Raw genomic sequence first — 14,551 nt, forward strand, 5'->3', positions numbered from 1 at the left:
CAATAGTCCAACAATTTGGAAAATGTGCTTATTTACTTTTTTGTCGACATTATATTAGAAGATCAATACCACTCTCATATCTGACTGCTGCAGCAAATAGGAAGCTACAGCCAGGAGACAGTTAGCATAGCTTAGCATAAAGACTGGAAGCAGGCGGACACGGCTAACATAGCTCTGTTTGAATTTAACTAAATGTTTTTTATTTATGGTTGCTACAATATGTGCAGGACTACCTTCATGTCTTCACTATGAAAGGATTTCAAGAAGTCACTGCCCGTCTGCCAAGATAGTAAACCACAAACCTTCAGAGCCAGGCCAACTTTTCCATGTTTCTAGCCTTTATGCTAAAATAAGCCTACCGCCTTTTGGCTCCAGCTTCATATTTACCATGCCAACTCAATCTAATTCATGGCAAGAAAGCAAATACGCCTATTTTCCAAAATGTCATACTATTCCTTTAATTGTGACTTACGGAGAACCTACAGTATGCTGTTAACCACACACTTGCCTGAAAGAATACTTCTACATGTTGACGTGGTGTCTCCTCTCTGAGGACAGGGTATGTGCATTTTCCCATCATGTCGTAGATGGCCTTCATGATGTCTAGCATTTCCTACAATACATAGAATTGGTATGAATGAAACGTTTAGTTCATTTAAATGATAAAAAACAAATAAACAAAAAACATGCAGGTAAGTTTGGTATTTACATGCCAAGCTTTTGAGATAACCATCTCGTCCAGTTACTTTGGATACTTCACACACCTCACTGTCGACGGTTTCAACTGACACAATTTTCTACTGAAGGAAATAGTCTCTAATGAGGTTTGTGGATTATTTTGATGCAGACATTCATGTCCCACTCAAGATAAACAGTAATAACTTAACATATCATTTACAATTTTGATTTGTTATGCACTTTGGCTCATGACTAAATAGCTGCAAAAAATAATGATTTTCCCTATCAGCCAAAAAGTGTTAGCTTGCGAACAGATTCAACTACAATTGGGAACACAGTAAGCATGATACTTTCTAATCATCAGCATGTTAGCATTATCATTGTAAGTATGAGGGCATTAACATTAAGCTCAAAGTGCAGCTGTACCTGAGTGCAGCCCTTTGCATGTCTGTAGACTACCAAGTCTTGTTTAAATGTCATTTTTAGTGCTGCGAGCGCCACATGAAATTCCAGTCAGCTCCAATAGTTTTAAAAGTAAAGGGCAGAAAATCTCAGAGTCAGACTCGGAATCTGAAACCTCAGAAAATCAAACCAAAATCTACCTGCATTGCTGTGTATCACTAGTGAGAAAATGTAATGCGTAATTTGGGAGCACTGACTGACATTTTAGTGCTGGTACTGTTTAGAGAGACATACCTCTTTAGTGATATATCCATCTTTATTGATATCATAAAGGTTGAAAGCCCAGTTGAGTTTTTCCTGGATGGTGCCTCGCAGGAGGATAGAAAGACCCATAACAAAATCCTGCAGTGGGGGAGATAATTCATGAGAATTTGCTTTTGAGGTGAAACAAAATACACAGTTAAAAACAAGCTTTTTGTCAGTGTACACAAAACAATGTCCACTATACACATGAATTTGCACTATCTCAGCCATCAAGATTTCTGCAGGCAGGTATTAACTTTGAAACAAAAAGGGTGCTGACACTGAAAATCAATCATTATTCAAATTATTAGCCGACCCATCATCTGTGCAGGCCCTCTAGGAATATCTGAACTTTTGAACACAATGGACTGCATATTAGCAAAAAAAGCTTTTGTTTTGGTGTAATGACATATTTTCTGTGTCTAAGAAAATATATGCCCTTCATAAATATTAATCACTAATGATAGCATCTCAAGTAGGCAATCTCAAACTAAATTAAAATGATTGGAGTTGCAGGTTACATAATCCTCAAGTGTAAAGGCTTCAGGTCCTGCAGCATCTGAAGAAAGATAATATCAACGATGTATTTTTGTTTGGGGATTTCAGTTTTGGACAGGGCTTACTTCTTTTGAAATAGTCACAATTCCCAAAACACACACATACAGCACACTAGTTCTTGATATGAATGACAATTTCTTTATTTGGGATGTTATTCTGTTTGCACTGGGAAAACCCACATGTAACATACTGAAGTTGATCTAACAACTGGTACCATGGAGGGATCGTCCCCATGGCAATACTTGGAAAATTAGCACAGTTTGAAAAGACAGTTCAGTCACTGTGGAACAACTTTATTTGAAAGAAGCACTCAATATGTGTTTTGGAAGATATTTTGTCATTATAATGTTTTGTAAAAGCTTTTTGTTGCCAGAAATTATACTGCTTCTTCCAAATTGAGCAAATATTCCCCATCTCTGGCATGCACTTACAGGAAAAACAATATTGTCCTGATATTTGTCAAACTAACAACCCCAGAGCTTTCATGATAATACTTGTCTTACCTCAAAACTCACAGAGCCATTGTGATCTGTGTCAAATGCATTGAACAGGAAATGTGCATATGTTGAAGCATCTATGGAGAGAACAAACATACAAACATAAAAAATTAATAATATTCTGCCATGATAGCAGCTCAATTAACACCAGCAGTTACAACTAAAATATCAAAGCAAATAAGAGCGGGGTTCACAGGAAATTTTTTTTGGCTTTTCTGTACAACTTCAAAGACAAAAATGCCATTCAGAGTGTTTTTTTTATGATGAGAGAGGAGTGCAACATGCTCTGAGCTTAGAGTATAATCATTGTTTTGTGTGTGGTGCGCCATTATATTTACTGGCCTGCCTTTCTTCTCACTTCAGATATATCAAAGCCTTCTAAAGTTTTTTCTTTTGTCCCTCGGGCACGATCTTTGCATAGTGATGAGTGCCATCAGTAAGCAACTCCAGGCTGCACAAATACAAACTACCCTCTCCTTCACCCTCACTGTCTCACTGTACTGTCACACGTGGAAGTTTATCTTCTAACTACTCTGCAATTTTTGTAAATGTGAGTACAACTACTTGTGTCCAGCACCGAGGAGATAAGAAGAACAAAGCGAACACAAATGCAGGGGGTACAAACCTCCTTGTGGGAAGAACTGTGAGTAGATGTCTTTAAAAGTTTCTTCGTTGACGACTCCACTGGGACATTCCTGGAAGACACAACAAAATTGTACAGGTAATTGTACAGGTAAAAAATCTATTTTAGAGTCAAATCTCCAATATTAAAGCAAATCACTCTGATACATTTGTGTAAGGTGTGCCAAAATACAACCTACACAGCTGTGACTGAAACTTGTAACATCCAACACACATATTTTCTGAAACAGCAAAATTTGTTCAAAATGAACAATACTTGCATATTTGTGGGTCATTGATGGATTTTTCCAATGAGGGAGAAAAACAAGATGTGCTTTTAAGAATTTTTAAATAGTTTATTGAACTTTTTTCAGTTTGAAAATCCCCCAAAAAAACAAAGCAGTTTTTTGTATCTCTTTAACATTTAAAGGACCAGTATGTACATAAGGTGTCTCTAGTGGTGAGGTTGCAGATCGCAACCAACAGAATATGCCTCCCCCTCCTCCTCCAATTCCAAGAACCTATAGTGGCTGCGAATCTCACAAAAGGCCTTTTGGGGGGGGGTTACACTAGGTGTTGGTCCTGGGGGGGAGGTGCCCGATCGTGCTAATAAGTGGTAACACAGAGCTATAAGGACGCTTTGCTCTCACACGCGCTGCATTTATAGTCACACAGACACATACACACACGCGCAGTCACTCTCTAGTGCGCGCTCTTGCTCGTTTACTCCAGATTCCGGGAGATTAGGTCTCATTTGCGCGCGTCAGGGAGCCAATATCAATATGCGGGAGACTCCTGGAACTTCTGGGAGGGTTGGGATGTCTGCCTCTGCAAACGCGCACTATATATATATATATATATAGTTTTCTTTTTCCCCGCGGGAGCGGCTGGAGGTGGAAGCCGTGGCCCGCTTTTGTCGGTACCTTATTAATAGCATTTTAACCTAAACAAAAACATTTGTAAAAATATAACAAAGGTAAGGGTAGCTTTAAAAGAGTAACTTAACAACAGCTGAAAATGTTGTCCTTGCTCCAGTGGTTGAAATTATCACCTTGCTTTCGGGAGTTGTACACCTGGGTGTGTCAGGTACTCAAAGACATCACTATGGGGTTTGGTTACAGCTGCAACAAGAGCACACTACTGTCAATACCTAGGCACAACCATTATTGATGCTAGGTCAAGAAACTGACCTGACATTTTCAACCAGAGATCAAGGAAGCACTGCATTTCAGCCTGGTGTTAAGTTACTCTTTAACTTCAAATTGCCAATAAGATGCTAGTTAATCTGGTTGATTTTATGTGATTGTGTACTGAGGAAAGATGCATTGAGAATGGTGATTCTCATTGGTCAGAATTCTCATTGACAGCCATTCAAAGTCACTCACAAGTAGTTGTCTGGTATTATTCAGCAGAAAAGATTGAATACTTACATAATGCCCCCGGAAGCTCACTTTTGTCTTTTTTCAAATAAAAAGGGCCAGTTAAAGACGAGGTGGATGACCATGCTCAGAGCAGCATCTTGACAAAAGCAGATAGTTAGGCAGGTTCTACTTCTGCATGGTGTGTGGCTGCACACTGCACACTCTGGCAGGATATTGAATTTTGGAACGGAGGAAATGCTCCACCAATAAAGACAATTTCCAAAACCGGCAGGTGCACGTTTGTCTGGGTTTCTAAATAGACCATGGTCATAGTGGAGACTCTTATAGGAAATGAAAGATAAGGAACAGACAGTATGGGGTTGACACAATAACATGAACACACCTCAACATAACATGATAAAGCCTCAATAAAAATCAGTCAGAAAAAAGAGGGAAAACTGATATGCAATAAAACACTATAGGCCAGAGAGTTTGCTACAGCCAGTTATTTGCTATATCTCCCGGGATGATGGAATGTGAGAGACACAGTTTTCTCAGTATGAGTATCACACAGTGCAATGGGTTTACTCCTTCCTGTGGCCATTTCTGATCGACAACTTTGGGAAACAGAGCTCTGCGGGGGTGAGATTATTGTGATGAAACCTTGTGTTCTTGCTTCAAACAGCCTCCTTGCGTTTCAAGCCAAAAGGGTGCTGCAAGGTTGTCTGCAGGTTCTCTCAAAGACCCAGTTTATGTTGTGGGTAAAGTTAGGTCAAGAATTTGGGGAAGTTAGGGGGACAGAATAAGTATAAGTTTGTCTCTACAAAGGCACTTCATACAATCAGGTCGCAAGTTGTTGAGGAAGTTTTCGAATTAGGAATGTCTTAAGTGAGCTTTAAAGTGCTGAGTTTGATTTTGTTAGCTTCAGAGCAGAGCTAGCCATTTCTCCTGGTTTAAGCATTCCAGTTTTTGAGATAAGCTAACCAGCTAGGAAGTAGCTTCACATTTAACAGACATATTAGCATAGCATTAATCTTCTCAACTAACTTTCGACAAGAAAGTAAATTACTCCCAAAATATTGAACTATTGTTGAAGGTCTCTTGGTTTACGAGCCCATTTCTGGGGCTGTAGTCTCCTGGTTGATTAGTTGGCATTCGAATAATTACCATGTTACTTTCATAAGGAGAAAAGTGCTACATCAATAGCTTAGTGTAGCTTCTTTAAAGAATAGGGCAGTGTGTAATATGCGTGTGTAGCAAATGAGTGGTAGAGTGGCGGCAGAGAATGACCAGCAGAAAAATGACGGTGAATGCGAGCGGAGCTGAGGAAACGGTTAGCAAGTTGTCAATCTGGCAGCTAATAAATACTGCAGCTTCTGATGATCAAGAGAAAAAGAAACGGGGATATCTTCAAAGTTGGCAACAATGGGTGAGTCTAACTTGAAGACGCTTAACAGAGAAATAGAGAATGGAGAAATATGTGGCTGCTGAGTTTACTCTGTCCTGTAACATCTAACAGTTTTTAATTTTTTCCCTCTGCGACTGATCGATTAGTTGAAGATTATGTACGTTTTCAGTCAACTGAAATTTTCTTTGGTTGACTACTACCACGCTAACAATTTCAAATATAACATTCACTCTAAAAGCTAACATTCTCCCCAGCATCCTCCTGGATTTAAACCTATTTCTTTGTTTTTTAATGGAGCTTTTGTTAATTAGAGCATTGTTTATATTCTGAAACACTGCACTGAATGGGGTGTCAACAGTCAACCTCATGTTAAAGTAGTGCAAGAAAGTGTCACGTAATTAAGTACTTAAAGGGGGGAAGGGGTGACTTTAAAAACACCTCTCTTGTTGAGTATGTGCATGCTTCTCTCTGTGTGTGTGTGCCTGTACACAGATGAGCAATTACAGCTGTCAAAACTAATAACGCTCAGATAAAGTGGGACAGTAATATAAGAATGGCTGTGTTCCAAGTTGGCTGCTGCTTCTCCTTTTAACCTCGCTCGCTGATACTCGCAAATCTGAAGGAAAATTAAAGGTCAATGAGACTTAGTGATTGCTGAACGGAGTTTCACATTGACAGTAGAATTCATGTGATTGTGTTTGATTGCGTCCTTTCAGCCTCTTAATGACATTGTTGAGGTTGGCAGTTTTTTCAATGAGTATAGCCAGGGTGTGATGTAGTCACGTACATCACGATTTAAAGTTGGATGAAATAGTTATGCTCACAAGACTCCCATCAGGATCAAATTTGATGCCACAAAATCAACATACTGTTCCTAAAACAGTCGTTTATATGTTTTTTCTGCATCCCATTGTGATGAACGCCCTGCGAATGACATAAAATAATTTATATTTACATCAACTTATCCATCAAAAGATTTTGTTATGCTGTATATATATATATATATATATATATATATATATATATATATATATATATATATATATATATATATATATAAATATAAATTATTAATTTTGGATTTATCATATCTCTATATTTTCTTCTTCTGCTTGTAAATAAAAACTGCAATAATGGTCAAAGAGTTAAGGAAATTGAATCATTTGGTGCTATATTGTGTATTGCCTCGGATGTATAGTAGTTATATTTTGCACATTACTCAGTGCCAATCTCATTAGCATGAGAGTGAAAGGTCAGAAAAATGTATTTGTATTCATTTAATACATTTGTAAAATGAGCTCCTCTATGAAAATAAAATCTCAAATATAATCTGTGAAATCCAAAACCGGCCAGGCATGAAATTCCTTTCGTGGACGCTTCAAGCGATGCGGCAATAAGAGGTGCAAGGGAAATAAACTTGTGAATAGAGGGCTCATTGCTGATGGAATAGAAACTGAGATTTGAATCTAATGCCCCAAGCAATGCCCTGGACTGTGAACTGTGCAAGCCCGGCATATTTAGATAGATGTGAGGACAATATTGTGTTATTTCATGTTAGCTGGGCTCAAGAGATTTATGAAACAATGCATTCTCCTATACCTGAAAGTGTTTGTCTTGTACTTCAAGGTGACCTCTTCTTAGATTCCACTTTAAGATCAAGACCCAGAGCCAGAGGTCTTGTTTTGGTCCCTGTGCGACATATTGCTGGATCTGAGACAAAGCTCCACTCTGACCACCTGCGCTACAAGTAAATGACTCATAAAGTCTGTTGTCAAGACAAACGACCTCATCCCGCCACCCGCATTAGAGGCATTTGATTTGCTTCAAAACCCGGGACAGCAAGGACAAAGGGCCAAATCTCTCATCATGGGGATCATGCCAGCTTCTATTAGTCTGGCTGGACTTAAAAGCCTGCTTCTCTTCTGCCAATGTCCCCGGGTTGGGGCAAGACAAAGATGAGTATTTTGACCCTGGCAGTTAAAAAATGAGCTACGCTGTCGACTCAGTGATGAACAAAAGCTATTTAGTAGCTGTAATTTAAGTACCATGACTCTTTCTTTGTCTAATTTGGACTTCTGCCTGAATAATACCTGTCTTATTACAAATAAGTGATGAGTAACATGGAGTAAAAAAGAAAACAAGTTTATCCTTAGCAAATAACACTAAAAAAACCTTGGAGGCCTCAGTTAAAATATGCAAATTTGTCTCCCACAGTGGTGGTAAAGGAAATCAGGCGGTGCGACAAATTAAAGGCCTCATTAGTACACTTCTTACCTCTCATTCTGTCTCAAGTGGAAGTGGACTAATGGGCAGGCTTTGCAGGGACTTGGCTGGAGCACAGTGCATGCTTGACAGGAAACTGAAGCCCCACGGGAATTCCACTATCACAGGACTCTCGCTATCCTGCTCACTTTCACTGCCAGACAATTTGGGTTGAGTTAATTCTGGGTCATCTCATTATGCCTCACACCAGAGGTGACAATGAAGCGAGGTGGCTTTATGTGGGCCGCTCTTGAGGACTACGCGTGACCTGGATTGCTCATCAGTTATCTTCCACAATGGGTTCAAGGTATGACCTAATTATGCCTGGCACAGTGAACAACGTACAGAAATTTCAATTTTCTAGTGGCGAGCACATTGTGACGTGATAACATTTAGTGCAGGATGCAGATGATTCAGCAAAAATAGCAGTCCTTGGATGGTTGATTATTATCTTACAATACAATACAAGCAGAATTGAAGCTGAATAGTGATGAGAACTAGAAGAAAGTGGAGCTGAAGACTCAGGTAGCAACACGTCTGCCGACTACAGAAGGTTGTCTAAAAGAATGAATTGAATAAAATCAAAGGAAAACCTGTTTTTTGATGTCCAGGAGAGAACAAAGCCCAGTGAGCTGTACATTATGTATGGTACTGAGGCTACATGGTGGTCTTGTCACTTACATTCTTGAAGCCGCGGTAAAGGATCTGTAGCTCCTTGCGGGAGAAACGTGTCTGGGCTTCAAGCTGCTCCAAGGCCTCGGGGCGATGGCGGACTGCAGATAGCTCAAGCTCATCTTCGACACTGTCTGGAGAGGATGAGGAGGAGGAGGAAGGTCAGATGTGAATAGATGCTGTTTGGAATGTTTGCAAATAAACATTTTTCAAGGCTAGAATTAGAGATATCCCATTATACTTCCAAATATGGACAGTAGCGCAACAAATAGGCTCATAAAATTGCAACCTCTATCCAGAATGCCACATTTTAGCATGAAGTATCACAAATTCTGGGAAACCTTCAAGATAACAAAAAATAAAAATCCATACAAGTGAATCCATTTTAAATTATTTTCCTTATTATATGACTATTATATTGCAAATCCTATTTCACAAAACCAAACAATAATCTGAATGCCCTTTTCTTTTCTACACCAAATATGACAGGAGAGGTAATTAGCGTTATTGAGACACCAGAACAAAGCCCTGGTGGCCGAGAGCCTCTTCATAAAGGAGGGCAGCTGAACTCTTTGAAACTTTTTAATGGGCCTGTAATGATGGCGGATGCTGACTTGGCCCTGTCACCAACTGCAATGTCCTCGAAGCGCAGCCTTTCTGGCGCAGGGCTTCTCATATACCTGAAGTGCGACACATTGTCTAAATGCCTCATTAGCTCCAAGGGTCTTATTGTGGCCCACAGCCAAAAGGCCACATCTTGTAACAGACTACAATTAACCTGCTGCAATGGAGCTGAGGCTGTGAGGTAATAAGTGATGTTAACCGAATAAAATGAAATGGTTCCTTGATCTCTTATGTTGCTGTCTTTGTAAAGGCTTCTTTGTCAAAACATTTTAACAGACAGAGTTTCCGGGGAAAAAGGGCATAGCAAAAACTCTAAACTGTGTATAATATCACATCATTTCACACATTCAGCACTAGTCTTTCCACTTTCACACATTCAAAACCCAGAATGTTTTATGTAAAATTGTGAAAAAAATGAATGCTGTGACTTAAATGCAGTTAGAGCAATCATGTGTGTCTAAAGCCTATGCTGAGTCTATGCCTTCACAACAGGAAAAAAAAACAGTCTTAGAGAACAAGAAAAAAAAAATCAACAGAGAGAGAGACAGAGAGAGAAGGAGAGCCTTGGAAGAGCCACTTGCTTTGATTACTGGAGGAAGCCTTTTTGGCTGTGGAGCATGGACAAAGCCTCATGAGACGAGCTCTCATTCCTCGCTTGTGGACAATCTCAGGGTAACCTGGGAAATACAGCATTGAGTCTCACGGTTACCGAGGCAACTGGCAGCTTCAGTACATTGGAGGGAGAACTGGACATGAGGACATCATGCAAAATGGGAAGGTGTATTAAAGTTCACATAGGCATAAAAACACCTATAGCTGTTTCTTCAGGACAACAACACCGTATTTGCCACTATAATAAAAAGGTAGCCAGTGGAGTTTTTGACCACTAGTAGTGCTATGGAGCAATGTGTTTAAGAGAGGTTCCCTGTTTGGTTTTCATCACACAAAAGCATGTTGTTTTGCTAATGGGAGCACTCAACATGTTTGTAAGACCTCAAGGATACACAAAATACATTTTGGCAACCACACTTGTCTTTTTCCAAGACTCCCCAGGGTGCCTTTAAGTTTAAAGCTGCATTAGAAATGTTTATCCAGCAAAAGAAGACAACGTGTAATTATGTAACACAACACAAGTAAACTTTACTAGACAGCAGTCTAAACACAAGCCCACGCAACATCTGCTGGAATTAACACACTGATACTTTGTTTTCATACCAAGTTACACCATATTAACAGCCAGATGTCTAGTATAGGTCTAGATTTTGTTCGCTGTAAATTGAGTACCATGCAGTTAGATGGATAATACTTTTGTCATAGCTGTAAACAACAACCTTAAAGTTGCTCAGGTATGTCATCACAACTAGTTCACTGGGTTACATTACTTATTAATAAGTTTGCCAGCACTGTGTAGGTCATCAGTGTAAAAGACAGGCTCTGAATATGATATGGAGCCTGTGACCTCATGTCAGGCTGTAATTCAATATGTCATCAGGCGTCAACTCTTTTCACACATAGCAGAGCATGCATCACTACAACAAAGGTAGCGTGGTAGCTGACAGCTAAACTACAGTGGCCTACCCAAGCTTGAATTGATATCTACATGACTCAATAAATTCTCTTATGCTATGTGTAGCACCCCTCTATGATATGAAAGTTATTAAGTAATAAGTTCACATCCAGTCTATTTCCCCTCTCGCTGTGGGCTATTCTGAAAAATGTGGAGTGAGGTTTCATGGCAGCAGTGGGCATCAAAACGAGCTCCTGAGTGCTGCAAATCATTTTTCAATGTTGCCAACATTTAATTAATTTCAAGGCTGGCAGGTGAAAATAAGTGCAGATGTAGAGCTCATGGCATGTTTATAACTAGTCAACCAAATGTCAAGATGGCCGATGGGAGTTGTAAGAGGCCTCTATAAACCTGAGCTATAAAGGGACAAAGTGGTAACAATTACATCATTGAATATAGGCTGTGAAAATTGTGTTATAAATCTGCAGCCTGGTGTGGAAACATCATTGGAGGTCCACTGGAAATTTGGCTGTGAGCAAAAAAATGTCTCAATGTGAAACTATCATTTAGGTAATCAGTAGGAATGTCCCAAGCCCTCTGCAAAATTGATGCCAGCACTGATCAAAGAATATTTTCATTTATTCGTATTAACTAAATGAAAAACAATCAAGTTCTTTGTTTTGCTTTTTTTTTGGGTTACAAATACTGTAAGTGTCTCCTGTCAATTTCCACACACAGCTGAGGCTGATTGGAACATCATTATTATCCTATTTTTGTCACAAGTAATCAAATAAGACTATTGGCAATAGATGAAAAGTTAAGGGATCACCAAAGCTATTACCACAATCAGGGGGGCATGAACATCTGTACCAAACAATCCAATAGTTTGAGACATTTCACTCAAAATCAAACAACCTCAATGTTGAATGGTTACAAATATATTACATTAATTAAATAAATGACCTTTTATGTTATTCTTTGGCCTTTTCTAATATTTTGATCAAATCTTTGATCAATATATATATATATATGTGTGTGTGTGTGTGTTTTAAATGTGAAATGCTGAGCAAAATTGTAGCATTTGATGCAGAATACAGCTTCACCAAACTCTGTTTAAATACTTGGGCAAGATTTTCTCTCATGTTTAAATTTTGCCAACTACAAAATCAGCAACCTGGCAAGGATTCTGGACAGAAAACTTACAAAGTCAAATTATCTATGGTCCCAACTTTTAGCCCCTGCAGTAAAAACACAGAACAGATGCAGCTTCTCTTTGCTCAGATCTGGCATGATGTTGACAGAGTGAGCAACATTATTGTGCTCAACAAATTTCTCAACAATGAAAGACACTATTGACTCTGTTAGCTTCAGGCCCGTATTGACCTCTATGATGACACAATAACTTTGAAATATAGAGGATGAGGAGATGCAGTGAAGATCTCATCTATACTAGTTATCTGCCTGACACACACCTTCCTTCCTGAGTGGAGAGGAGATGTCATCATGTCTTTGCTGAGGTAGAGCTAGACAGATGTTGCTGTTGTTACCAAGACGTAATGGTCTTGACAGCATGCCGGCTTTATTTGGAAGCATTACCGTACTATATGGAGGCATCTTTTCTACCAAGGAGCTCAAGGACAATGTGGTGTGCTACAACACTAAATATATTCTTTGGCACCTGATCCATGTCTGACTTTGAGTGATGGAGCGCAAACAGTCTGAACGTCTGAAAAAGAAAAATCTGATGAACCGTGCTATTTCTTCCTAAGAGAACATAAAGCTCGACTGTTGTTGAAAAGCTAAACAAACACAAGGGCAATAGAAACTTAACTCTAAAGTGGAGTAACACAGAGCATGAATGACACAGCGCTTAATCGAGCAGGAAAAGAGCATGCAGTGATGCCTGTCTGATTAATGTTTGCCCTTTTAGTTTATTGACAAAATGGATACGACATTTGAGTATGTGTGTGATAATGTAGAGAGCGCCTCACGCTGTGCCCCTGTGCTGTTACCCACAAAAGTTAAAGTTCACAGTTTTGCTGGTATTACATCACATGTCACATATATAGGTATTAAAAAAATGAACTGGTGTTGTTGTCCTGAAGAATCAATTATATGAAACAAAGAAAGGATTTTGAGCCTTAACATGTTATTGCTTTAATCATTACGTGCACACACATGAAGTCATGCCGTACTTTTGCCTTCTTAACAGAAAGAAAAAACTGACCTTGCAGTCTACTTTGAAGCTTGTTGAGTGACTGCTGCTATAATGGAGGGTTGTAACTTACTGTGCAGCTCATCAGAAATGTAATTCACAGCTACCTGAGAATAACAAAACTGCCTTGCCCTGCAGCAATACAAGAAAATGATATTGGATACCCTGTGAGGGTTATAAACAAAGAAAAATGCCTCAGCAAAATGTAATTGCCACGGGACACAGTGTAAGGCTACAGCAATAAAATGGTCTACAACACACTATCTTCTTCATCAATGAGCCAACAAAGCTGCAAAAAAACTCAAACTCTGAAAAATTAATGTGAGAATATTACCCAGTAAAATGAGTGTGAACTGATCAATCACAGCTGCCTCAAGCTGCGTGAATCAGGAATCATTGATCATAAAGGTTAAGCTAAGCTAGAGGGTAAAACCTCAGTAACCCTAAATCAACTAGTTCCATGAACCAAAAAGGAGAGGCTAATAAAGATTTGATGAATTCGTCTCATGTGCAAAACAAAAAAAACTTCAGTTAACCATGGATGGCTGCTTAAAATCAATAAATCTTAGGTTAATTTGTGTGCTGAAGCACATGCTTTGATGAACTGTTCTGCTGAGCTTGCTGCTTCTTTGTGTTGTATTGTATGAGAGTGTATGTAAAGTAAAGGCTATAGTACAGAGAGGCAAATGATGGCCTGGGGGACCACATGAGACTAGTGAATTTAATATAGGAAGTGTAAAACCTTGATATTCAAATTTAAATTATTAAATAGGTCCTTGATGGGAAAAATCTGTGTGAAATTGGCCAAGATAGTCTTTTATTTTAGGCATTGAATGTGTTCATTGGGCCTTACTTCCTCACTGTCTCTCACTTTTGCTGTTTGAAAACCTTGTTTCCCCAATGTTATGAGACTAAAATAGTGTCACCACATCTGTGTAGATGATATTAGCCCCATGTGTCTTTTCTCAAGAGCTATTGTTGGTGTGTGTGTGTTTGTGTGTGTGTGTGTGTGTGTGTGTGTGAGACAAGGTCTTAACTTATACAATGTAGCTCCAGCTCCCGCCGTCCCCTTAGCACCACGGCGCCAAGGAGGTGGGGCTCACAAAAGTAGGCCATGACGCCAAAGGAGCACAACTAATCGTCTGACAATTTACATGATAGTGTTACAGGCAGCAGCACCCAATATGTGAGCCTACACAGCTTCAGTAGTGGTTTAAAGACAATGCGTTACAGGTAATGGCTGACTGAGTCTAATTGACTGAGTCTCAGTGACCTCTATGGTCTTTACTTAATGGTGAGAATAGGAAGCCTCATCTCCACACAGGTAATGTAGAAACCCCTTTAAATAATAAAAAAGCTCAAGTTGAGGTCAAGCATTGCTTTAAATGTCAAGTTCACCATTTTTCCAAGTCTGTCATAAATCAAAAGGTCAGGTACCCATCT

The 14,551-nt window shown here is 39.3% G+C and overlaps 1 protein-coding gene across 3 annotated transcripts in view; it reads right to left on the minus strand.

Moving 5' to 3' along the window:
• Positions 1-14,551, minus strand: part of kcnip4a (potassium voltage-gated channel interacting protein 4a) — a 93,762-nt gene that overhangs the window by 243 nt on the left and 78,968 nt on the right. For all 3 annotated transcript variants that reach the window (XM_062444335.1, XM_062444334.1, XM_062444333.1), the window contains 5 exons: positions 8,772-8,896; positions 3,064-3,133; positions 2,445-2,515; positions 1,375-1,482; positions 509-613 (listed from right to left, as the gene is read on the minus strand). In XM_062444335.1, the coding sequence (XP_062300319.1) occupies positions 509-613; positions 1,375-1,482; positions 2,445-2,515; positions 3,064-3,133; positions 8,772-8,896 (479 nt within the window). The remainder of the gene's footprint in view (positions 1-508; positions 614-1,374; positions 1,483-2,444; positions 2,516-3,063; positions 3,134-8,771; positions 8,897-14,551) is intronic.

This window comes from Scomber scombrus, chromosome 23 (genome assembly GCF_963691925.1).
Source record: "Scomber scombrus chromosome 23, fScoSco1.1, whole genome shotgun sequence".
NCBI lineage: Eukaryota > Metazoa > Chordata > Actinopteri > Scombriformes > Scombridae > Scomber > Scomber scombrus.